This window comes from Oncorhynchus gorbuscha, linkage group LG24 (genome assembly GCF_021184085.1).
Source record: "Oncorhynchus gorbuscha isolate QuinsamMale2020 ecotype Even-year linkage group LG24, OgorEven_v1.0, whole genome shotgun sequence".
NCBI classification, from domain to species: Eukaryota; Metazoa; Chordata; class Actinopteri; order Salmoniformes; family Salmonidae; genus Oncorhynchus; species Oncorhynchus gorbuscha.
Window position 1 is genome coordinate 6,029,264 of NC_060196.1, and position 26,448 is coordinate 6,055,711.

General features: G+C 43.8%; 2 protein-coding genes across 7 annotated transcripts in view; both read left to right on the plus strand.

Annotated features, from left to right (window-relative positions):
- Positions 1-768: 768 nt before the first annotated feature.
- On the plus strand, positions 769-20,683 carry uso1 (USO1 vesicle transport factor). 6 transcript variants are annotated; one of them, XM_046325396.1, is made up of 27 exons: positions 770-1,014; positions 2,738-2,824; positions 4,821-4,885; positions 5,096-5,172; positions 5,525-5,536; positions 5,807-5,866; positions 6,967-7,067; positions 8,227-8,329; positions 8,621-8,676; positions 8,958-9,078; positions 9,337-9,515; positions 9,729-9,869; positions 10,011-10,099; positions 10,191-10,345; positions 10,575-10,780; positions 11,430-11,450; positions 13,567-13,677; positions 14,025-14,143; positions 14,693-14,874; positions 15,110-15,231; positions 16,117-16,255; positions 16,526-16,692; positions 16,975-17,049; positions 17,144-17,242; positions 17,443-17,547; positions 18,328-18,543; positions 18,869-20,683. In XM_046325396.1, exons 1-27 carry the CDS (start codon positions 943-945, stop codon positions 18,962-18,964), a joined length of 2,976 nt encoding a protein of 991 aa, XP_046181352.1. In that variant the 5' UTR covers positions 770-942; the 3' UTR covers positions 18,965-20,683. The 6 variants fall into 6 exon arrangements, with proteins under 6 accessions (XP_046181353.1, XP_046181352.1, XP_046181354.1 ...); XM_046325397.1 differs by lacking the exon at positions 5,525-5,536 and having other exon boundaries at positions 769-1,014; XM_046325398.1 differs by lacking the exon at positions 11,430-11,450.
- Positions 20,684-23,553: 2,870 nt separating this feature from the next.
- Positions 23,554-26,448, plus strand: part of coro2aa (coronin 2Aa) — a 62,872-nt gene continuing 59,977 nt past the window's right edge. The window contains 1 exon segment of the mRNA XM_046326499.1: positions 23,554-24,128. Coding sequence (XP_046182455.1) covers positions 24,114-24,128 — 15 coding nt within the window. The 5' untranslated portion in view covers positions 23,554-24,113.

Below are 26,448 nucleotides of genomic sequence, written 5' to 3' on the forward strand. Positions count from 1 at the left end.
TTTTATCCAGGTGTCTGGCTGGAACAGATGTGTATTAACATGTTATAATTACCCTCAGAGTACAATAACACCTGACTCAAACTCATAGCTACCAGACAGTTCCATCATTATATTGTGCAAAAGAGACTGTGATAAGTAAGCTCAAATGATAAGTAGTGTCTGGTCTGGGGCAATTTGTCTAAATAAAAAGGTAAGATCTATCTCACTCTCTCTCTCTGACGTGTGTGTGTGTATATGTGATTTTAGACAGTTCCATCATTATATTGTGCAAAAGAGACTGTGATAAGTAAGCTCAAATGATAGGTAGGGTCTGGTTTGGGGAAATGTATCAAAATGTAAAGGTCAACTCTATCTCACTCTCTCTGATGTGTGTGAGAGAGACAAGAGTGTCTGAGAGAAAGGCCATCAGATGCAACATGGGTTGCATACCAAACAGGTCCCAGTGTTCAGCGGGTCCCTATTGTGGACAGCATCTAGGTTAAATGGAAATTATATAAGCAGATAATATAAGCAGGCTACACCCGTTATTGCATGAATCTTCTATTTTCTTGATTTGTGAATTATTTTGTATGGAAAGAAGGGCATGTTTGATACCTTATTTGTTTCTTTACGTATCTCTATTTTAATTAATGTGAATGTTTTGAAAATAATCGTGTATAGAATACACACATTTTACAAACAAGTGGCGGTGTGGTAGAATCTCATTCCCCTTTAAAAAATTAGGCAGTTGTCCTCTGATCAGCCACGTAGCGCCACGTCTCGGCGCTTGCGCATTGGCTAAATGTCACTCAAGTTCCGGGGTCGGTCCAGGAGGTTGTGTACAGTGTAAAAATCAACATTTAGACGCGTTTACATTATTACACAAGGCCCATCACGGCAGAAACCCTTTCAAAGTTTATTTTAGACAGTTGGAATTGCGAACAAATTTCCAAGAGGACGTCGATGACAATGAATTTTTTCAGGGGAGTGATGGGTGGACAACCCGCGGGGCCACAGCCGACTGGAGCAGAGACGGTGAGAAACGAAACTCGCCTAGCATGTTAGGCTAACAAGTTAGCTAATGTCACACACACAACCTGGTGGACCGAATCTTAGGATAAGTGTGTGTAGTTAATAGTTGCTAGACAGGCAAATTAGTTCACTTTCACGTTTTCCAGGCTGAAAGACCGGTGTAGGCCTTGTAACAGTGCACTATACAAACAGCCTCACGAGCACAGACATAATGTGTCAATCAATACAGTGATTGACGCAAACATTTCTGCAGAGCTAGCTAGCTAAGCTGGTTAGCCCAATTGGCACAGGACAACAATTGAACGTGTGTAGCCTGCTCATATTCTTGAGCTATCAGTGTTTTTTGAGAAGAAAAAGCTTGACATGACCTGCTGCCACTAAATGAGAGGATATCTTCGTATGTGATAGTTTACATGCTTTGCATACATCCAACTGTTTACTGTCATCTGGGAGAGACTATATGGCTACTTGGATTGCAAACCAAAAACACAGCCAAATTCCACGTGAATCCATTGGTTGTGAATGGATCTCTGCTGGCATTCCTTTCGTGATGACAGATTGGGAGGGGCTGCTTGACCTTGATATATTCAAGTCCCTTCACCTGTGCCAAACAAGAGAATGTGTGTGACATATCTCAGGCTGCTATCAAAAGAAGGCATTTCAATCTGAATGGTGCATATCAATTAGTAATAGATATAAATCTCTGTAATCAGTCAATACAATATATTTATAAAGCCCTTTTTACATCAGCAGATTTCACTAAGTGCTTATACAGAAACCCAGCCTAAAACCCCAAAGAGCAAGCAATGCAGATGTAGAAGCATGGTGGCTAGGAAAATAAAAAGGCAGGAACCTAGGTAGAAACCTTGAGGTACCAGGCTCTGAGGGGTGGCCAGTCCTCTTCTCGCTGTGGCCGGTGGAGATTATAAGAGCACATGGCCATAAGACCAGATTGTTCTTCAAGATGTTCATTGATGACCAGCAGGGTCAAATAATAATCACAGTGGTTGTAGAGGGTCCAACCGGTCAGCATCTCATGAGTAAATGCCAGTTGGCTTTTCATAGCCGAGCATTGAGGTTGAAACAACAGGTGCAGTAGAGAAGGAGGGAGGGAGACATGCCAACAGTGCATGAGACAGCCTATAGGGAGGAGGTCAAAGAGCCGCAGTGTGGTGCCAGGACCACAACCTCGCCCTCAACGTACGTCAGCAAGACAAAGGAGCTGATCGTGGACTACAGGAAATGGAGGGCCGAACACACCCCCATTCACATCAACAGGGCTGAGGTGGAGTGGGTCGAGAGCTTCAAGTTCGTCGGAGTCCACATCAGTAAGGATCTTTCATGGTCCAAACACACCAACAGTCATGATGGAACAACAATGCCTCTTCGCCCTCAGGAAGATGATTGGACCTAGACTTGGTGCTCCGGTACCGCTTGCCATGCAGTAGCAGAGAGAACAGACTGACTAGGGTGGCTGGAGTCTTTGACAATTTTTAGGGCCTTCCTTTGACACTGCCTGGTATAGAGGTCCTGGAGGGCAGGAAGCTAGGCCCCAGTGATGTACTGGGCCATTCGCACTACCCTCTGTAGTGCCTTGCGGTCGGAGGCTGAGCTGTTGCCATACCAAGCGGTGATGCAACCAGTCAGGATGCTCTCCATGGTGTAGCTGTAGATCCTTTCCCTTAACATGTTGTATTAACCATGAATTATTTTGATTGAACCACAGATCCATAAGCTGTGTGACCGTGTGGCCTCCTCCACACTCCTGGAGGACCGCAGGGACGCTGTCCGAGCCCTTAAATCGCTCTCAAAGGTAGGAGATAATTGCATTAGGCTAATCTCAATAGTTACACTGATGCACTATTGTTGTCATGATTGTACCATTGTTACACTGTCAATTTTACTCATTATTGATAAATACATGTTAAAGCATTGAGGCTGCAGAGACCGTTTATGATGAGCCTAGGCCTAATCTAAATACGAGCTTTTCTCCTGTGCATTGTTTTAAGTGAACATCGCTAGAGTTCTCTTTTGATGTTCGTTATCTTGTGAGCAGGGGCACATCCCCTTATTACATTTACATTTAAGTCATTTAGCAGACGCTCTTATCCAGAGCGACTTACAAATTGGTGCATTCACCTTATGACATCCAGTGGAACAGCCACTTTACAATAGTGCATCTAAATATTTTAAGGGGGGGGGGGTGCGAAGGATTACTTTATCCTATCCTAGGTATTCCTTAAAGAGGTGGGGTTTCAGGTGTCTCCGGAAGGTGGTGATTGACTCCGCTGTCCTGGCGTCGTGAGGGAGTTTGTTCCACCATTGGGGAGCCAGAGCAGCGAACAGTTTTGACTGGGCTGAGCGGGAACTGTACTTCCTCAGTGGTAGGGAGGCGAGCAGGCCAGAGGTGGATGAACGCAGTGCCCTTATTTGGGTGTAGGGCCTGATCAGAGCCTGGAGGTACTGAGGTGCCGTTCCCCTCACAGCTCCGTAGGCAAGCACCATGGTCTTGTAGCGGATGCGAGCTTCAACTGGAAGCCAGTGGAGAGAGCGGAGGAGCGGGGTGACGTGAGAGAACTTGGGAAGGTTGAACACTAGACGGGCTGCGGCGTTCTGGATGAGTTGTAGGGGTTTAATGGCACAGGCAGGGAGCCCAGCCAACAGCGAGTTGCAGTAATCCAGACGGGAGATGACAAGTGCCTGGATTAGGACCTGCGCCGCTTCCTGTGTGAGGCAGGGTCGTACTCTGCGGATGTTGTAGAGCATGAACCTACAGGAACGGGCCACCGCTCACCCTTATCACCCCCACTCTGTGTACTCATCCTCAGGCTCTATCTAAACAGTCTGGGATGGGCCCTGTCTCAATCCTCTTAAATCCCCTCATTATTTCACCACCTTTCCTCCATACACTGATCAGGAAAGAAAGACTGGGGAAGGTATTGTAGGAATTCATGGGTTGCACCTCTGTCACTTGGTCGCATCGTTGCCATTGTTATCAACATTCTACAGATGCCGCAGCATATTGATGTCTGACAGGTGGTACTCTTTCTGAATGGGGGCTAATGACTTTTTCATCAAATTTATAATGAACGTTCCAAACAGTATTGTGACGAAATGTGCAACCAATGAATAAGGAGGGTACCTATTGGTTGGCTCCTTGCGTTCACTGGTCCAGTTCTCTTAAAAAAGAAAAAGCAATGTTGAGGAAAAGAAGGCAATTATTGACATGCAGCCTTGCTGAAAACCTGACTCATTCCCTCAGTCCCTACTCTCTACTGTATTAAAGGTCTAGAGACCTCTCGGCCATAACTGACTGACTGGCCACTAGCTGCCTCTTCAACCATGAGTAATGAGTTTATCAGGCATGAATAAGGGGTTTAGGGGTATGGGGTCACACACAGACCAGGGAAAAACAACGCTAGCCAGAGAAACAGACCAGCTAGAGCTGGGAGTTGTTGAATTGCATTAGCTCTGTTTGGCCCCAGTAGGTTCTACTCAACATTGAGGGGTAACTAATCACACAGGTTTGTCTTATCAGATCAGAGATGTCACAAAGCAAACCACTGTTCTGTTATTTAACTCTGCTATCAGAATGTATTATACTTATGCCTAAGGTCATGTGTGGAGCTAAAACGTGTGTTGTTCATGCAGACACGGGCGGCATATCAACAGTTAGGGGGAGCACGGGGGCAAAACAGGCATAGCTTCGAGTTAAAGCAAAAAGTCACATCCTCTCTGATCCAAGGGCTGCCTAGGGGGAAACGATCACTTACTGTTCTCCTGACTTGACTGTTGGTTTTGATTTGTAGAAATATCGCTTGGAAGTTGGCACTCAGGCTATGGACCACCTGGTTCACATACTGCAAACAGACAGGTATGTTTTTTGTGTGTGTGTGTGTGTGGTTTATACTTATCCCTTGCCCTCTGCTGCTCACTAGCACATTGTAATAGTGTGGTGGGGTGATTTAAGGTGAGCATTTTGCATGGTGCTCGGTCGTTGCTAAGAGTACTTAATATTTCAGGGTCTTAGGGGACGAAAGCAGTGCTTCTTGTGTTGATATCCTACCCCTCCCATTTTCTGCAGGTCGGACTCTGAAATCCTTGGCTACGCTTTGGACACACTCTATAATATCATCTGCAACGATGAAGAGGAGGAACAAGGTGTTTAGGTGTTAAAAACCTAGTCCTCTTCCACAGAGGGTTGTGAACAGGCCCCAGAACGGTCAATAATTGAGTATTTTGTTATAGAGCGGAGCCTCTGTTTTTAACATGCATGTTAAAAACAATCTTCCTTTTTGGGAAAAATGCTTTTGAATGACAACAAGCAAGCCCTGTCCTAGTAACAATAGCATGTGTAATTGACTTAAATTACTGCCAATTAATTGGACTTCAAATCAAAATGGACCCTGTCGCCCTCTTCTACACTCGCCCCATTTCTCTCTCTCTCCATGTTAATTGCTATGTATGTAAAGATTGACATCTCTCTCTTCTCTTTCATGTTATAACTGTACAGACGAATCTGAAGGTAAAACTCTTGTTTGTGCATGACGTCCCCCCCTAACCACTAGCGACGCTTCTTGTAAATGATATGCATCGCTCTTCTCCACGGGTTGTTTTGATTTCTAGCTCTCCTGTGGTGCACAGTAGGTTGTTAGTCTGAAATGCAGTGCTTTGGCAGAACCCATTAACAAACACTAGGGATATATTTATAACCCTCTTACATATGTATTGTGTACGAGTCGAATCATCTGACTTGGATGGGGCTTCAATCTCTTCCACTCCCCCCTTCTTACAGACATGGCGGCCGCACCCCCCATCCCTGTCTCAGGGAAGCATAAGAACGTGCCTGTGTCTGGTCAGTACTAGCACTGTAGGCTAACTAGCCCTCATGGTGTGGTTACTAGTCAACTGAACTAACCTCACTAAAATGTGTTGGACTGGGAAGTATGGTTTAATATAGTAATGACTGGGTGGTAATAACATGTCACTAATACCACTCCTACCTCAGCCTCTCTCCTGTCCTGCAGTGTTTCTCTTCCCATTGCTCTTAGCATATCTTGTCAAACGCAAATCACTCTGCACGGGATGTTGGGACGAAGACGTTTTGATTCCAAAAGAGGAATGTTAGATTCCAAAAGCATCCTCTTCCTCACAGTTGTACATTTGAAACCATGTTCACTGTGGTGAGGTTATTCTAGTATTACAGAACGTCTCAGCTGGTTGTTCTTGATGTGAAATATTATATTTAGCCGAGAACCCTAGATAATTGAGTGTGTTGTCTATAATACGATGCTCCAGTACTTTTGTGTGCTTTTAGACTGGATGTGAACCAATTCACCATGCCCTAACACCTCCCCTCTCGCTAACACCCCCCCCCCTCCTCCTGCCTACCTACCTCTGGTGCTAACCTACCTCAACCCCCGACACACCCTTATCCCAATTGCCCCCTCCATCTCTCCCCCTGTCTGTCTTTCTCTGAAGCCTGTTCATGAGTAGGATAAGGACCTGGAGTTTTTCCTGCCAGGTCACATGGTCAGGAGGACAAACTCCCGGTCCTATTCATGAGGGTCAGTCTGAACTAGGTACTGCACAGATTCACAAATCAGTCTTTAATAAAGATCAATTCATACTCTGGCTCAAGCTTAATAAAGATCAATTCATACTCGGGCTCTGGCTCAAGATTAATAAAGATCAATTCATACTCGGGCTCAAGATTAATAAAGATCTATTCATACTCGAGCTCAATTAATAAAGATCAATTCATACTCTGGCTCAAGTGATTTTTAGATCAAAACATCGGTATGGTGCCTAGGTGAGATTGATGTCTGTGAACAAGCATTATTCTATGACTCCCTCCAGCCTTGCATATGTATAGTAGCCATGTCTCGGGGCAACTACCTGCCTAACATGGCACACCCAGAGGTCTTTAAACCTTGTGACCTTTGACCTTTTCAGATGAGAACGCCCAGAAGCAGGATGAAGACCTGGGAGTCCTGTTCACTGACAAGTTCCTCGGCGACTCTGAGAACGTGACACTACTACTGACTCTGTTAGAGGTAAACAGACCAGAGACTCAAACATCTACGTTGTGTCTTTTATGAAAGATAGTAGTCTCTAACCCATGGTCTCAGTGTTAACCAGACCTGGAGGCCCATTGTGCGTGGTGGTTTTCAGACCAGCTGGTTTCAGATTTAAGAATATAAGCATAAGCCTCAAATCTGCACTGCTTATATACAGGATTACAAGGGTGTGGTTGATTTCCCACCATGCCTGTGACACTGATTCCCTGCCTGTGACACTGATTCCCTGCCTGTGACACTGATGCCCTGCCTGTGACACTGATGCCCTGCCTGTGACACTGATGCCCTGCCTGTGACACTGATGCCCTGCCTGTGACACTGATTCCCTGCCTGTGACACTGATGTGACCTGATGCCTGTGACACTGATGCCCTGCCTGTGACACTGATGCCCTGCCTGTGACACTGATGCCCTGCCTGTGACACTGATGCCCTGCCTGTGACACTGATGCCCTGCCTGTGACACTGATGCCCTGCCTGTGACACTGATGCCCTGCCTGTGACACTGATTCCCTGCCTGTGACACTGATTCCCTGCCTGTGACACTGATGCCCTGCCTGTGACACTGATGCCCTGCCTGTGACACTGATGCCCTGCCTGTGACACTGATTCCCTGCCTGTGACACTGATTCCCTGCCTGTGACACTGATGCCCTGCCTGTGACACTGATTCCCTGCCTGTGACACTGATTCTTTGCCTGTGACACTGATTCTTTGCCTGTGACACTGATGCCCTGCCTGTGACACTGATGCCCTGCCTGTGACACTGATGCCCTGCCTGTGACACTGATGCCCTGCCTGTGACACTGATGCCCTGCCTGTGACACTGATTCCCTGCCTGTGACACTGATTCCCTGCCTGTGACACTGATTGACCTGATGCCTGTGACACTGATGCCCTGCCTGTGACACTGATGCCCCTGATGCCTGTGACACTGATGCCCTGCCTGTGACACTGATGCCCTGCCTGTGACACTGATGCCCCCTGACCTGTGACACTGATGCCCTGCCTGTGACACTGATGCCCTGCCTGTGACACTGATTCCCTGCCTGTGACACTGATTCCCTGCCTGTGACACTGATTCCCTGCCTGTGACACTGATTCCCTGCCTGTGACACTGACTTCCTGCCTGTTTCAGGAGTTTGACTTCCACGTGCGGTGGCCAGGAGTGAAGCTGCTCACCGCTCTGTTGAAGAACCAGTGTAACCAGGTCCAGGGCGTCATCCTGGTCAGCCCTATGGGTGAGTCCTCTAACAAATGACCTGGAATCAGCTGCTGCTGAATTGTCTGACATCAGCCCACACCAACAACTGACCCAAAATCAGCTGTTGTGATTTGATTTATCCTCTCAACATTTGTTTCTCTCTCACTGGTGAAGTAGTATGACAAGAAGTGTTAGTCTTGTCTATTTTCTTCCCTAGAGCATATGACTACTAATGGTCAAGTATGCTAATTAGAGTTATTTTCTGACTGATTTGCCTGTCTGGTCTCTGAGTTGTATGTTGTTAATGGTCCGTCTCTCTCCCCTGCAGGTGTTTCTAGACTGATGGACCTATTAGCTGACTCCAGAGAAGTCATCCGTAATGATGTGAGTACTACTCCTACTGACTGCTGCTTCAGATGGTCTTTAGGAGTAAGACCGTAAAGCCACAGGAACAAGCTACAATCTGCTAGCTTATCTTTCTGCTGAGACCAGACATTGGGCCGGTTTCCCAGACACGGATAAAGTCTTCGACTAAAAAAGCGCGTCTTGTTTCTGGGGAAACCCTTCCAAAATCATACTAGCTGGTCTTATACCTGGGCTTGTTGTTTCTGTTTCTCTGGATGTATGATCACTACATCAGAGCTACTTTGATTGTATTCCCTCAGGGTCTTCTGTTGCTGCAGCAGCTGACCAAAGGCAACGCGGCCATCCAGAAGATCGTAGCGTTTGAGAACGCTTTCGAGCGTCTCCTAGATATCATAACAGAGGAGGGCAGCAGTGATGGAGGTGAAGTCGAATGGAGGAGTCGTGCCATATATACACTCAAGCTAATTGGCAATCAATGAATCCATTTCTAAATAAATTACATTTGATTTAAAATTACATTTCAGTTCACTCACACTGGTCAACATCCACTCTCCATACTTGCACCCTAGAAAATTGGCAATGAATCAATTTCTTAATAAATACAATTTTAAGCGATAAAATCAACAATCTTCACACATTTCTTGACAGAAATCCACCCTCCATCTTGTCTCTGTCCAGGTATCGTAGTGGAGGACTGTCTCCTGCTGCTCGTCAACCTGCTGAAGAACAACAGCTCCAACCAGAACTTCTTCAAGGAGGGCTCCTACATCCAGAGGATGAAGCCCTGGTTCGAGGTGGGAGACGACAACTCTGGCTGGTCCGCCCAAAAGGTCACCAACCTCCACCTCATGCTGCAGGTAGGACACACCACAGTCCTGATGTTACATTTAATTCAGGGAGAATGGGAGTTTTGAGCCCTGAGCAGTTGACAGAGCAGTGTGATGGTCTGTTATGCTCAACTATTAGGGTCTGTGCAGTTCACTGTGCCACGCATGGCCAGGATTGGTTGTGGTGTAGAGTATGTTCACCGTAGCACTGTGTCTCATCTCTCCATTTCTTCTCTGGTCCAGTTGGTGCGAGTCATGGTCTCCCCGGTCAACTCTCCTGGAGCCACCAGTAGTTGTCAGAAGTCAATGTACCAGTGTGGCCTCCTGCAGCAGCTCTGCACTATCCTCATGGCCACTGGCGTGCCTGCTGACATACTCACTGAGGTAACGTAGAAGACTGTTGGAGTGGACCAAAAAGCCTTTCTTTTCATTCTACTTATTGTGTTAGATCAGTGATTACGGTTGTTCATACTGATGCGTGCTTTGTGTTTGTACCACTATGTCACTCTTTCTTTCTTCTCTCAGACCATCAACACTGTATCGGAGGTGATCCGCGGCTCACAGATCAACCAGGACTACTTTGCATCTGTCAACGCTCCCTCCAACCCCCCAAGGTGAGTTCCCGCAGACAGAGGACTGTAATCAGTTATAGCACAGCCACAGAGTGAAGGTAATCTCTAAAAACCCCTTATCCCCTGATTCCAGACCTGCCATAGTGGTGCTGCTGATGTCCATGGTCAACGAGAGGCAGCCGTTTGTGCTGCGCTGTGCCGTTCTCTACTGCTTCCAGTGTTTTCTCTACAAGAACCAGAAGGGCCAGGGGGAGATCGTAGCCACCCTACTGCCCTCCACCATCGACGGTCAGTTCAGTTACTCTGAACCTCCATACTGAATGTGTTGTTATTACAAGGTTATGACCACACTGTACAACTCTAGATTGCATGTAATAAAATGTTACTTATGACTAATATACTGTAGGTTATTTGCTTATTATTCTCTAGTGGGAAAAATGTAGTAGAATGGAGGCATAAATAATCTACATATATCTATTGCTTTATTCCCCCTCCCTCTGGCTCTCTCCCTCCTCAGCCAACTCCATCTCGGCGGGCCAGCTGCTGTGCGGGGGCCTGTTCTCGGCTGACTCCCTGTCTAACTGGTGTGCTGCAGTGGCCCTGGCCCACGCCCTGCAGGACAACCTGACCCAGAAAGAGCAGCTCCTCCGGGTGCAGCTGGCCACCAGCCTGGGCAAGCCCCCCGTTTCCCTGCTGCAGCAGTGCACCAACATCCTCTCACAGGTACACCACACAGACAGACAGGCTAACATGCTACGTGGGGGGGACCAAAGGGTTAGCACCATAGCGGGAGAGTTGTAGCTGAAATATTAGTTTGAAAACTAAAAGTGCCGTTTTGAACGTCTTATTAGTGAAACATAAGCAACAGAGAGGGTGGTTTGAAAGCTGTCTCTGTCTGGTTTGAAAGCTGTCTCTGTCTGGTTTGAAAGCTGTCTCTGTCTGGTTTGTGTCTCTGTCTGGTTTGAAAGCTGTCTCTGTCTGGTTTGAAAGGTGTCTCTGTCTGGTTTGAAAGGTGTCTCTGTCTGGGTTGAAAGGTGTCTCTGTCTGGGTTGAAAGGTGTCTCTGTCTGGGTTGAAAGGTGTCTCTGTCTGGTTTGAAAGGTGTCTCTGTCTGGTTTGAAAGGTGTCTCTGTCTGGGTTGAAAGTATTGCCTTAGATTCAAATAGTTGATCATTTGTCACTCCAGGTTTTCAGGTCACCTTTGTCATGTTATGGCTCCCAAATGGCACCCTATTCCCTTTACAGTACACTACCTTTGAATAGGCTGTCATTTGGGCTCCGACCACAGTAGTGGGGAGTGGTTCTCAGACAGTCAACCTGTTGCTTGTGTTTGAAGTTGCCAAGTGTCACGTAAGGTTGTTGTGGTTTTTCAGGGGGATAAGATCAACCGGAGGGTGAGTATCTGGGGTGTGGGCAGCACCTGTCTGTCATGGTTTTGCTTTGGCATCAGCAGGATCCTCCTATATGCTCCTTACGTTGGGGGTTACGTTTTGGCTTCCCTGTTTTGTTTTCGTGCCTAAAGCCCTCTGCCTATCTCACCCGTGTTTGTCGAGTTCTATACTGGTACTGACCCCCCCCAACTCCCATAATCCCATGCTTTGACCCTTGACCCCCTTGCTGTGTCCGTTCTATGGGGACTTGACTGTCCTGGAAGGATGCAGCAACCACTGTGGTACTCTGTCTGTTCCGCTACTGATCTCTTGTGAGAGGGGTTACTGGCATTATTATTTTCACCACTGCTATTTCTCCTCCTGTACTCTAGGTGGCAGCATTATCCGTTATAAAACGTACCATTTCACCCGGGCCAAAGATTCTCCAATTAACTACTGTGATTGTTTGTGTTCCCCCTTTTTTTCTCCTCCTGCCCCCCCTTTCTCAAACATTTGGTGTTTTTTGCATTACGTCCCCATTGGAGGCTAAATCTGAAAAGGTGATTTCCTTATGGTTTTATAGTATGCCATGTCATCTTTAGTATTTATTGTCACTTAATGACCTCCATTTGGAATGAACCCTCTTTCCTATCTCACACCCTTCATCGCCCTCACAACAGGAGAGGTCTGCATTGCCTCCCAAATGGCACGCTTTTCCTTTTATAGTACACAGCCCAGGGCTCTGGTCAAAAGTAGCGCACTGTATAGGGAATATGGTGTCTTTTGGCACACAGACATGCCTGAACTATGCAGTTTACGTGTGGTAACTCAATAGTGCCCATCACTCACTGCATATCATTACGCCAGCAGCCTTTCTTCTTATTCCCATGACCATGCATGGATACTGTAAATCCACTCTATTATCATCCGTTTCTCTTTGTGGTCGCCACTCCTAAAGACTCACTACACAGAGGCTTTAGCTTTGCATGTGTTGTCAGCTACATTTAGCAGCCATGCCTCAGCTTGATATCTTAGTTATTTTTGTATGTGAATGCCTAAATAGTTAGATTTGGGCTCTTGTGGATTGTGTAGAGGATGACGAATGTGCCAATATGCTATTATATTCCTTCCATGCAGTAACATTTTCATCAGTCCTGTTGTATCACCTGCTTAGCTAAGCTGCAGAGGAGTTTCATCATCCTTTTGTGGTGCAGGTAGTGATGGTAACCAAGGCCGTTGCTACAGTAACCGCATATTGTTGAACACTTAAGGCTCCTGAAAAGGTTGTTTTTAACAGGATCTGAACTAACTCGGGTCATCCTATAAAATACACTGCATGTTTGACCTAAGCTAACCCTGGTTTATTAATAATGTTCATATTTAAATGTAGTTCCTTTGTTGTATCTGAATAGCTTTATTAATTACTAACGGTCTGTATTGAAGTCACTAATGTGGTACTTTTGAAACATTTCATGGTATTTCCTGTGTAACTGCTAGATACAATGTTGTTTTTCCCAACAGAACTCAAAAGGGAAAAATACAATTCAAAAGTTGACCATGTGCCAACAGAATTCCGTTTTTATTGTAGCTACCAGCACACCATTTTCCTAATGTCAGTCTTCATGACAGCACGTTATATTATAAAGTTCCTATTCAACCTTAAATGTCCCAGTTGGGAATAGTTTAGAAATATCAATTCATTTTGTTCGTCCTTAAAATGCTGTTTATTTGGTTGGTTTAAATCAAACGTGTCGTCCGGAGATATTCAGGAGACTGATTTAATTGGACAGAAGGAGATGCAATGACAAGTTGTCTTAAACAGGAAAAACAAGACATCCCTCATTATAATGTGGGGGGACAGGTGTTTGAATTGAACCCAGCTACATGAATTTACTCTCCATGTATAGGAGGAGTTCTGTTCTGACACAGAGACCAGGATGTGGTCCAGCACTAGACTAAACCTCACATGAGTCTTGTTTTGCTGAGGGGTTGAAGTCCTGGATCCCAGGCCATCATCAGGCTCTGTACACAATGTTCATGTTCAATACCTTTTACTCAGCCCTATGCTGATGTGACGGTGCTATATTTGTGAGTGTGTTTCTTAAGACTTTGTGTGTGTGTGTGTGCTTCTCATCCACAGGGCAGTAAAGTGCAGACGCGGGTCGGTCTCCTCATGCTGCTGTGTACCTGGATCAGTAACTGTCCCATCGCTGTCACACACTTCCTGCACAACCAGGAGAACGTCCCCTTCGTATCCTCTTTCAACAAACCAACTAGCTCCACATCACTATTCTATTGCACTTCCTTTTACTCAGATGGCTGGAATATCTACTGTTAGCCTGTTAGTGCAGTCTGTCCTATAACCAACTCCTCTCTGTGTTTGTTCCCCACATACAGGATAGTGTTGGATATTGCATACATTATTGAATGGAAGTTCCTGAGGCCCTATGTCTTGTGTTGCTAAGAGAGATCAATGCTACACAGTGGATGCCAATGTATGCACCAGTGCATTGTTTCATTGAAAATGGTCTTGAGAAAGTCCTTGTTGCCATTAAATCCCCTATGTTGCTGTGACCCTTGACCCCTGATGCCCTGTAGCTGACAGGTCAGATCTCTGAGAACCTGGGGGAGGATGAGAGGCTGGTGCAGGGCCTGTGTGCCCTCCTATTGGGTATCTGCATCTACTACAACGACAACTCTCTGGAGAACTACACAAAGTATGACATCTAACTACAACCCTCATAATAACTACACCAAGTATGACATCTAACTACAACCCTCATAATAACTACACCAAGTATGACATCTAACTACGGCTCTCATAATAACTACACCAAGTAGAACGTTCTAACCCTCATACTAATTCATCCTCTCACTCTCATACCTCTCATAACCGCAGTTAAAACTACATCAAGTATGACATCTTCTACCCAAATATTAACACGTACCCTCTCATATTAGGCCCAGGTTCAAAAATGATTTTCAAATGCTTGTTTGATTGAACTTGGAACCAATATTATAATAGCTTCAAAATTCCAAACCCTTTTTGAGCCCGGGTTGTCTCATACACACAGCCTTCTACACCAGCAGTTACAGCACACAGCGATGCCACTACAATGAAAACAAGAACTATGAGCTGCCAGATTGAGGGGTTGGGTTAAATGCGGAAGACGCATGTCTGTTGAATGCGTTCAGTTGTGCAACTGACTAGGTTTCCCACTTTTCCTTCCCTTAATGCTAACCCTGCCGGTCTTGTCCTCCCCCAGAGACAAGCTGAAGCAGTTGATCGAGAAGCGCATTGGGAAGGAGAACTTTGTGGAGAAGCTGGGCTTCGTCACGAAACACGAGCTGTACTCCCGCGCTGCACAGAAGCCCCAGCCCGTCTTCCCCTCCCCTGAACAGATGCTGTTTGACCACGAGTTCACCAAGCTGGTCAAAGAACTGGAAGGTTGGCATAAATAACCTCCATTATGCCATAACCTAACCAAAATACAACCACAACCTCAAGCATTTCGATGCACCTGCGATAACATCTTCAAATCTGTGTACCCAACCAATAAACTTTGATTTGACTCTAAGCCAAGTACAACCAGAACCACAAATCAAAACTGTTTGTGTTGGTGTCTTCTTTGCTCTTCTCTTGCCTGGTTTTACCACTTAGTTGTGTGTGTGTCCGTCCACAGGCGTGATAACGAAAGCGGTCCACAAGACGAGCGAGGAGGAGAAGAAGGAGGAGGAGGTGAAGAAGACTCTGGAGCAACACGACAGCATCGTCATCCAGTACAAAGATCTCATCAGAGATCAGGTAACTGGCCTCACACTGTTAAGCAGAAGGCTGAAACGTGTGCCCTGTTTTTTACATCTTCATTAGCACTTTAACTTTTTGTATTGTTTTGAGCATGGATTAAATGAATCCTACTATAACCCCTCCTTGGGTTATTCCTTGTCATGGTTTTAAGTACTTTTTGAACCCTACATATATTTTCTGTCCCACACACCAGCCGCCTTTCATTCTAGCCTGTCTGCAAACCCTCATACTGGCTTTCTACACACACACACACACACACACACATCAGAAACCAACTCGCCATGCTTTCAAGCATCACAACTTTATATACACCCTCTACACTCAGTTTAAAGGCTGCTTGCATTCAAAAGGCATTTCTCCCCCTGAGTTTCATCAGCTGTTGTAAAATATGATATAAAACAAACACTGTAAAAGTGTGAACATTTGATCAGTGTTATTTCCTGATAGTTTCCGGTTGAAAATACACTCTGCACAGGACCTTCTAATCAGCAGCTTTGCATATGGGCGGTATTTTTGGCTTGCCTGGTGACATCACCAGGCTGTAACTTATATTGTTTAATAGACCAATAACAAAGAGTTCCAAACCTCTCTGCCAATAACAGCTAGTTTTCAGTTTTCCAAACCACATTCGGACTACTCCCAGACAGTCCTCGCTAAATTCTTGCTTGAGAAATCTTTGCTTTTTTTGTTGCTAAAAAGCTATTTTTGTCCATTTTTTTAATGGAAAACTATTACAGTAAGGTACACTCGCCGGGCCACAACCACACAACCCATTTCATACAATATTCAACGGACCAATCCCGTTACCCTAAAAGGTCTACTTGTGTGTTTTGGCCAATGTCTCCATAGTCATTAAATAAGTGTCTGTCATCTCTCAACCAGGACACCCAGATCCAGGAGCTGAGGGAGCAGGTTTCCACCCTGTCTCTGAACAGTGAACAGATGCAGAATCAGATCGCACAGCAGCAGTCCCAGATCCAGCAACACAAAGACCAGTACAACATCCTCAAGCTGAAACTAGGTACTGTAGGATAACCTGGTATTACACAGCAAAAAAAGCGTGCCTCGATCCATTGGGAAACAAGAGAGCAACATCGTGCTTGGCTAAATTGCTAATGATTTTGGGGGGGGGGGGGGGTTAGGCACATGGAATTGTTCATATGGAATTGACACAGTCTATAATGGTAGTGGAAATTGAGACGTATTACTGATGCAGACTTGTTGCGACTGCACTTGTTGATTTTATAAATAGCATTGTAGATGTGATAATGACTGACTGTGTTGTGTCCAGGTAAAGACAGCCAGGGTCTGTCCTCCAGCCAGGGAGAGGGAACTCACGTTAACGGGCTCCACTCAGAGGAGTTGAGCCAGCTCAGAGAGGAGGTGGAGGAGCTCCGCAGACAACACGCACTACAACACACACAGCTCAGCGACAAGGACTCACTCATCAACACACTGGTGTGTGTTTGGGGGGGTGAATCACATATCAGAAAAATGTCTTTGGGTTATCCCTCCCTGTGTTGATAAGAGTTCTGTGTAAATGTCATGTATCATGGGATGTTACTGGAATCGGACAAGATGGACCGGAAGAATGACAGACTGATTAATTATCTTTTGTGTGTTAGTAGATCTGAATGGTGGTTGATGATACCAGAGTGCTGCTTTATCATTTCAGATGGGACGTCTCAGCCGTTGACCACTTCCTGTTCTAATAGTTGTAATGGTTGTGATGTCTTGTAGAGGTGTGGGGCGGCAGCAGCAGCACAGACAGCAGAAGGTGGAGCGGGAGGGTCTGACAACACAGAGCTTCTCCGGGTAAGACCCGACCACAGACAGAACATGTGTAGAACAGACATGAGTATAGAGATATTATACTGATGACGGAGTTACTGCTGGTTGTTCCCACCAGGAGGTGGAGTCGTTGAGGAGTCGTGTCCAGGCTCAGTGTGCAGAGATCAGCCAGCTGCAGACAGAGAGACAGGAGCTCATCAGGAGAGCTGAGGCAGTGGTGAGTACTCAGAACCAGCCATCACCTTGTCTTGAGACGTCTTAAGGCTGTTACATACAAACATGGCCTTTCACACTTTACTCCAACTGTTGTATTATTCCATGCATATTTCCCATGCATTAATGTATATGTTGTGACCACTGCACTTAGTACAGAGAGGTAACTAGTCTCTATATCTCTCTCTCTTTCCCCTCTCTCAGTCCTCGGTCCCGGCCTCCAGCAGTGAGAGCTCGGCAGACACAGTTACAGTATCTGAACTGGAGAGCAGGCTGGCTGCTCAGACCACAGAGGCAGAGAGACTTAAGGTACTGCACTGTCACAACCTCACATATCTGTAGGGAACTGCTGTCTTTTCAGAAGTGAGCAGCGTCCAGATACAAATGTATTGAACAGGGGTACTCGACTCTAACCCTACAAGATCCTGAACCTGCTGGTTTTCTGTTCTACCTGATAATTAATTGGTGTCCCAGGTCTAAATCAGCCCTTGATTAGAGGGGAACAATGAAACAAATGCAGTGGAACTGGCTTCAAGGTCCAGAGTTGAGTTTGAGGGGTATAGAACAACCTGATTGTCTGTTTTGTAGACTAGAGGGTCATGTCAGCTCTATACTTACATTGCATTTCTATCTGTAACATTCTGCAAGTTTCACCTCGCTAAATAAACTCATGTTAGTCTGACTCCAGGGCTGCTTTACACCCATTCTGATCTTTTTTCTACTAATTGGTCTTTTGACCAATCACATCAGATCTTTTTCAGAGCTGATCTGATTGGTCAAAAGATCAATTAGTGCGACAAAGATCAGAATTGGGCTGCCTGTGATATCAAGCCCATTAGTAACTGACTCCTGACTGTTACCAGCTAAATGTGGGCTGAGACCTTGTGAAACCGCTCAATTATTTAACATCTTAAATATGACCTTCGTGTATGTGGCATCCCCTTCCTCTCTCTAATGCTAGTGAAGAAAAAAAACATCATCTGATGCAGTTGAATTATTAATGTTTTTGGTCAGACGGCCATGCTGAAGCCATGCCCTTCCTTGTTAGCTGTCCTACCTCTCTCACCTCGCTCTCTTCTCCCCCTCCAGGAGGAGTGTCGGGGCCTGAGGGAGGGCCATGCGGGGCTGGAGCAGCAGTTGGCGTCGGCAACGAGCACAGTGGCCATCGAGCAGACGGAGAAGACCAAGCTGCAGCAGGAGGTGCAGGAGTCAAAGAAGGAACAGGACGACCTCCTCATGCTGCTGGCCGACCAGGACCAGAAGATCCTCAACCTCAAGCAACGTCTCAGAGACCTGGGAGAGACGGTAAGAGAAACCATCTGTTCCTATTGTAGATCTAGACTGTGTTCTCAAACTACAGAGGAAGATCCTCTGCCTCAGGTTCAAAGGTTTATGTTATTATTATTGTTTTAGTGGAGGTAGATGGTTAGGTTAGTTGGATGCTGAGGTTTTAGATGATGCTAATATTTAATATTTCATTGTTACATGTAGGGCTGATTTCCTGGAGAGCTGTGATGAGTCATTCTACCTGTGTAGTAGTTGAATGAGGACAACTTGTCGTCCTAACCAGCTAGCCCTACTGTCCCTGTACTCCCTGTGCCCTAGTTAGAATGTGACCCTCTCCTCACAGATTGATGAAGACGAAGATGAGCTAGACGCCCGGGACCAATTCTGTGAAGATGACGACGACGATAATGAGGAGGAGGATGAAGAGAACAATGACTAGAGAGTTCTAGAGGGATGGAAATGTGGCAGACTCAAGGCAACAAAGACATTGCTGCATTAGCCATGTTGTTCTAATACACTATTAGAAAAATGGAAGAATGGACCGAGATGGATTGCTCTCTATTGCTCCAACCCACCATGCTACCTTCTTCTTTACTCCACCCCTCCCTTCATCCCTCGATCTCGTCATCCATTTTAATGTTTAGATCATTTTATTACAAGATGGTGACAAAGATCCCCCCCCCCAAAGAAATTTGCAGTGTGTTCATTCATCTCTGCCATCTTCTACCACATAAACAGAGCAGAGACACTTCTTCATGCATTTCAAGCCTTTTTGTTTCTGCTACAGTAGCGCCATGTTAGGCCTATGCAGTTATTGATTCAATAACCAGGCTTAGTCTCGACTTTACCACTCAGAGGAAGGAGCAGAATTAGAGAAAATAACGGACGGCGAAGACGGACGGATGTACGGACACCACGCAGTCAGACAAACTGATGCCCTCTGACTGCCTCTTTCATTACCATGGTAACTGCACTGTAGACCACCAGTTGAAGACCTGTAAGGGTCCTTGAGGCTCAATGTCCTCTGACCCCCCCCCCCCCCCCCCCCCAATGTATCTGTGTATACACTCTCCCTCTTGGCACCAGTTCAGTCAGTGTTCTATCATAACTGTTTCCAATATGAGCTTGACCCCTCAGCTACAGTACTGCTCTGCAATATGAGCTTGACCCCTCAGCTACAGTACTGCTCTGCAATATGAGCTTGACCCCTCAGCTACAGTACTGCTCTGCAATATGCTGCAACGTTAGCTGATGATAGAAAAAGATGTAAAAGAGATATTTTTACAACTTTTGGCAAGTGACCTGACGTCCAGCTTCTCTGTGTGATTGTTGTAACTTATCAATTTATGAGCCACATTGAAATAAATAAAACATAAATCTGTACAGCTTGTAGAAATACTTGTGAATACTTACTATACACTTTGACTAAATCTGTTTCATAGATGAAAACGAGGGATTTTTCATTTCACTTCAACAGTGTTTTATGTCATTTCAATAGTGGTGTTAACTTAAGAAGTAGCAGAACTTTTTAAACCAACTAAAGTAGCTCTATAAACCCACAGGGCTGGTTTCTGCCTGTTATTTTAAAGACTTAAAAGTTTCCTCATATTTTTGCCTATTGATTCTATACATATTACATTAGCCTTATGCCAAGGTGAATTCTTTGTGAATACATACTGATTCTGAATAGAGACATTTGAACTTAATTGATGATATAAGAAATATTGACCATCCATCTGGGTTCCGCTTTCAAACTGTTTGTGTTTGAAGAATGAGATGTATAAATGTATTTCACTTTATAGCTCTAATGAATTTCACAGTTTTGGTGTGAAGCGCTTTAGGAAAAATTATAAGCTGGGAGAAAATAGCCTGAAATCCAAATTGATGTGCTCTGTTTTCCTATTGAGCATGTCAGTTAGGATGACTGGCTAAAGAGAGATACTACAGTACTTCAATATTTGCAATATGGAGTTTCTATTTCATTTACTAGGGAAAGAATTTAAAATATTTAGCTTTTGCCATATTGAATTTAAGTTGCATTTGTTTTGTTCCTTTTCGGACAAGTCACAATGACATCCAGATCTAGAACCCTAATTTGAACAGTGCCATTGTTTGTGTCTGGCCTCTGCATAAAGTTTCAGTTTTTTGATTAACTGCACCATTGTTTCCTTGTTTCTTCCTTGTTTTCCTTGTTTGGTAAGATACTAGACCCTCCCATTTTATGTATTTATATATATACACACACACACACACACAGTGGGGATAACAAGTATAACAAGTAATTTTGCAGGTTTTCCTACTTACAAAGCATGTAGAGGTCTATAATTTATAGGTACACTTCAACTGTGAGAGACGGAATCTAAAACAAAAATCCAGAAAATCACATTATGATTTTTTTTTTTTTTAAGTAAGTAAATTAACCTAATGATGTGCCAATCAACTGAAATACTGGGTTTACTTTCATATAGGAAGACCTCATCTGGCCTTAACCCATTAGTATTTCAGTTGATTGGCACATCATTAGGTTAATTTCATATGGGAAAACTTAATCCAGCCTATCAGTATTTTAAATATTGTCCCACAAAGTGAGGGGAATGCTTCCTGGAAGGCAGGTAATACGATCCACACCTGGTTCTGGGTGAAGCACATGCCACAGTGCTGTCTACTCTGCTCCTCCTGTGCTGTAAACACCTTGCCTGCCATGTTTCCACAGTGCTGGGCCCAGTTGCCAAGGTAGACAGCAGGCACACTCCCTGCCTTTCCAGCCCATTGACTCTGAGGGCTGGGTGAATGTAGCAGAGACACACACACATATATTACAATATACACAGGCTGAGGTTGTGACAGTAGTACTGTATCTTTTCTGCAGAATGATCATTATGGCGGGAGAGCAGTAGGTAACAAGATGACATAAAGGATTCAGGTCTGCACAGTGAGTGGTGTGCTACATTTACACAGCGTTTTCATAATATCCAAGAAAAATGTATAGTCAGAGCTGTGCATTCATAAAACAGTCATGTAGGAGGGAACAAGTTGATGTGGAACACATTTTAGAATGGAAACTGTTCAAGGACAGAGGTGATATTATACAGGTTCATATGTTTGCGAGGAACTTTCTTACCCTCTTAAGCTGTACTGTATCAGTTTTAATGAAATGAATAAAATAACTATGTTTATGCAATATGTTTACTGTAGTGTGAGTGTCATACCCCCCCCCAGTCTTTGAAACAGCAAAGGCCTAGATTTGAAGGTTCTTTAAAGTTCTTCCCAATGTCATAGGAAGATTGTTCTTATTTTGGTTTCCTTGACAAATGGTCTGCATGCAGCAGAGTCCTGGTTCAACCCTTCAAATGATAGTGTAGACTAGGGGAAGATAATGCCAACTAAATCATGTTCAAGAAATGCAAAAATGTAAATTAAGTTAGAAGTGACACCCCTGGTTTTTGTGAAAGTGTGAAAAAGGACACTTATCATTTTCAAATGTTCTATCAGCGAATTATGACATTCTCTACACTGGATATTCCATACCTTAGGCTGTCGGTAAATAGTTTTTTATGCCCTACATATCATAGCACTTGGGTATATTTTTATGACAAGAAACATTACTCTCTCGACAGTAGAGAGACTAAGTTCAGCTGTGATGCTACAGAGAGACCTTTTAAATCAAAACATTTATTGTGCAGTATGAACCCAACAACACACATGACGTCATTATGAATATGTTCCTATGAGGTAGGTGTTCCATGTTGAGTTATTGGCTGTTACTGAGCATGACACTACCATTCAAGATTTGTACAGCCCATAATGTGATCCACTTGGAATAACATGCATGGCTGTTGAGAATTAAATGTTCATGCACAGTAACACAAAATGAACAGTTGTTCCATGATAAATTCCATATTTGAGCATGTGTGTGTACAACCCCTGTACCCCACTGACAACAACATACAAGTAATGAGCACTTCTCCTACCGACATGAGATGTTCCCAGACACATGGGACAAGATAATGATAACCCATACACGTGTTCTAGGTCTAGACTGTGAGGGTTGTTCCCTGCTCTAGACTACCTCCCTATTATCACCCTATTCTTTGAAATGTCCCCTTCAGTGTTCTCTCCCTCTGTTCATAAATCATCATGCCGTTACAGTGTACGTCCACTTGGGGGAGACAAAGCTTCTCCAGCGCGTCACTTCTTTGTATAACATGGATTAGGATGACGGATGAAAACAATACAGTATGAATGACTGTTACAAATAAATAATCGTCAATCTCATTTGATGTAAGAGACGTTTGAGTAACCAGGTCTGTAATTCTATCAATTGTATCGTTGCAGATGTTTAATTATTTTGTAAATGCATTGGCCTTATTACAAAGGAACATCAACGGCAGCATAATATTTCTCACCTTGTTACAATTACATTGAAAGTCATATTTTATTGCACATTTTCTAGTGGCTAAATGTGTATTTGTATTTATTAGAATATCCATTGGCAGCAGTTACTCGTCCTGGGGTCCAGCAAAATTAAGGCAGTTATACAATTTTAAAAACATTACAATACATTCACAACAGATTTCACAACACATTTTAAGAGTGTGCCCTCAGGCCACTACTCTACTACCACAAATCTACAACACAAAATCCATATGTACGTGTGTGTTTAGTGCGTATGTTAAATAACTCCAATAATTGCCGTATAGGACCCAGGCACATATGTTGTGGGTTGGAAGATATCACTGTAACTGGTGCCAGTATCCAGCCAGCATTGACCCATATAAGGGAATTACTTTACAGTAAATACTTTTTACATGCTTCAATGGATTATATGCACCATGATCATCCTGTAGCGCGTGTATGCCATTTATAGGCTACAAAACGCGTTCCAAGGGAATTACGCATATGTTAATAGATTTAATGGTGTTATTGTAGTGGTGCTCTTTACTTGAGTGTGACCATATTGCTTAGCAGCCTGTCATTGTTTTAAATATCAATGGCACTGTGAGGTCACAGCTACGTCGCATCCATAGAGACCGTCCACGATTGTTCCCGGGGTTACTTTATAGCACGTTCTCTATGCGTCAATAAAGGGGTCCTTTTTAGTCACGGTGGACCGAAGGCGAGCAGTCTGTTGCAAGGCAAAACCTGACCACGACTTTGAGACCGTTTTCCAGAGGACCAGACGACTGGGAGAACTACAATAGCAACCCCACTCTTTGTGGGAGAGAGCCCCCCTCCTCTCCCTTCCCTCCGCGGCTCTGAACATCGCTCTTTCCACGGCTCTTTCCACTCCACCCCTCTTAGGTTGGGTCCCGCAGAGCTTTACCTCGCTTGTCGATTTTTTTTCATCACTGCGGTGAGTGTGTGTGTGTGAAGTCTGTGAGCTGACACAGAAATACCCTTATGGTAACCGCCTCAGTCATACAGCTGACATGTAAATCGACTTGCCAGCCGGCTATCAAAACCGAGCCAGACATAGAAGACATACGGCAAATTAAGACACCCGCCTCAAGAGAAGCCCTCCACCATCCATCCACCTCTGCAGTTCAGTTCCTCTCCGGAAAATCTTTCCACCTGCCGACACATCTTATATGACCGTCTCAAAGGTAAGAAGTTGCTATATTGTATCTACCGCTCCTGTATCTACCGCTTCTTGATAACAACTAATGTTACCAGCGGCTCACAAATACGAATGTGGTTGTTCCATTAATATCGTAACCGAGCCTAAATATAGTTTTGAAGGGCGGTTTATTTAGCTTGACTGACCGTGCGGCTATGTCCACAGCACTGCCACGCGGCTGTATGTAAGCTACTCACTCCTGTACGTAGAAATTGAATGAACACAAATGTATGATAACTAGCTACCAAATGGACAACAATATACGCATTTTAGGGTATGTTTCAGGGTGCATTGAAGGGATTGGCAGGCGGTGTTAGGGAGCACTCAGGTGTCGCTTTCAGGGCGTTTTACTGTACTACCGGTGCCTTCATCCGTTCGCCAGAGATGATGTACGATTGCTCCATAGTGTTACACAGAGGAAGACGTAAACAAACTTGAAGGCAACATACTTGGTGTTTTGAAGCATGGGTTTAATGCTGAACATATGTGTAGGCTAGTGGTGGGATGGAACCTGGACTTGTCTCCTCACTCACAGCCTCTCCCTCTGTATAAACGTGTAGTTAGTTAGTTATAAGGCATGGCGTGAACCAAGTCTCCACTTGTTTAACCCAAGTGTAATATTTAGGCTTAAAAGTAGGCTACAATAGTAACCCATGCATTATAAGAGAACCGCATGTCTACTATTTTGTATTGAAAGGACAACTTGAGTATTTGGCTTAATTGACTGAGTTTTGAGTTTTTTGGGGGGATGAGATGTTGGTGAGGCAATCCAATTATATATGTAGCGATGTATACATGTTATAGTCTTTCAATTAGATATGTAGCGATGTATACATGTTATAGTCTTTCAATTAGATATGTAGCGATGTATACATGTTATAGTCTTTCAATTATATATGTAGCGATGTATACATGTTATAGTCTTTCAATTAGATATGTAGCGATGTATACATGTTATAGTCTTTCAATTATATATGTAGCGATGTATACATGTTATAGTCTTTCAATTATATATACATGTTATAGTCTTTCAATTATATTTCAATTATAGTCTTTCAATTATATATGTAGCGATGTATACATGTTATAGTCTTTCAATTAGATATGTAGCGATGTATACATGTTATAGTCTTTCAATTAGATATATGTATACATGTTATGTCTTTCAATACATGTTATAGTCTTTCAATTAGATATTAGCGATGTATACATGTTATAGTCTTTCAATTAGATATGTAGCGATGTATACATGTTATAGTCTTTCAATTAGATATGTAGCGATGTATCATGTTATAGTCTTTCAATTAGATATGTAGCGATGTATACATGTTATAGTCTTTCAATATATATGTAGCGATGTATACATGTTATAGTCTTTCAATTAGATATGTAGCGATGTATACATGTTATAGTCTTTCAATTAGATATGTAGCGATGTATACATGTTATAGTCTTTCAATTAGATATGTAGCGATGTATACATGTTATAGTCTTTCAATTAGATATGTAGCGATGTATACATGTTATAGTCTTTCAATTAGATATGTAGCGATGTATACATGTTATAGTCTTTCAGGCTGAAGGGAAGACTGGCCAAATAATGCATTAGGAAAATGTATTAAATTGTATATTATCGCCTGAGATGGTGAACACTTTTGTAGCTAGAATAAGTTTAAAATATTTTATTTAAAAAGCATCTCCTTACAGCCAATATTGAAGAAAGGTGAGGAACATGAGGATAAAGATTAGAACAGCGTTTCCCAAACTCGTTCATGTTTTGGTTTCTGCCCTGGCACTACACAGCTGATTCAACTAACCAACTAATCATCAAGCTTTGATCATTTCAATAAGCTGTGTAGTGTTAGGGAAAAACCAAAACGTGCACCCATTTGGGTCCCCAGGACCGAGTTTGGGAAATGCTGGGCTAAAGGGAAGACTATTGAATGATGATAATGATTAGAACGTCATGTCTAGCAGCAGACAGTTAATCAGTCCTATCCTCAGTTGGCTGATAGTTATACCCAAACATCGGTTAATGGAAGGTGTAGGTCACAATTAGAGGTCGACCGATTATGATTTTTCAATGTGATACCGATTATTGGAGGCCCAAAAAAGCCGATACTGATTAATCGGACCATTTTTAAATGTATTTTATTTGTAATAATGACAATTACAACAATACTTATTTTACAACACTTATTTTAACTTAATATAATACATCAATAAAATCAATATAGCCTCAAAAAATAATGAAACATGTTCAATTTGGTTTAAATAATGCAAAAACAAAGTGTTGGAGAAAGTAA

Excerpts from the sequence above, each read along its gene's own strand:
- uso1 (XM_046325396.1), top strand. The coding sequence starts at position 943 with ATGACAATGAATTTTTTCAGGGGAGTGATGGGTGGACAACCCGCGGGG. Across the intron at positions 9,516-9,728 it reads ACCTCCACCTCATGCTGCAG|TTGGTGCGAGTCATGGTCTC; the intron begins GTAGGACACACC and ends TCTCTGGTCCAG. Across the intron at positions 13,678-14,024 it reads ACCAGGAGAACGTCCCCTTC|CTGACAGGTCAGATCTCTGA; the intron begins GTATCCTCTTTC and ends GATGCCCTGTAG.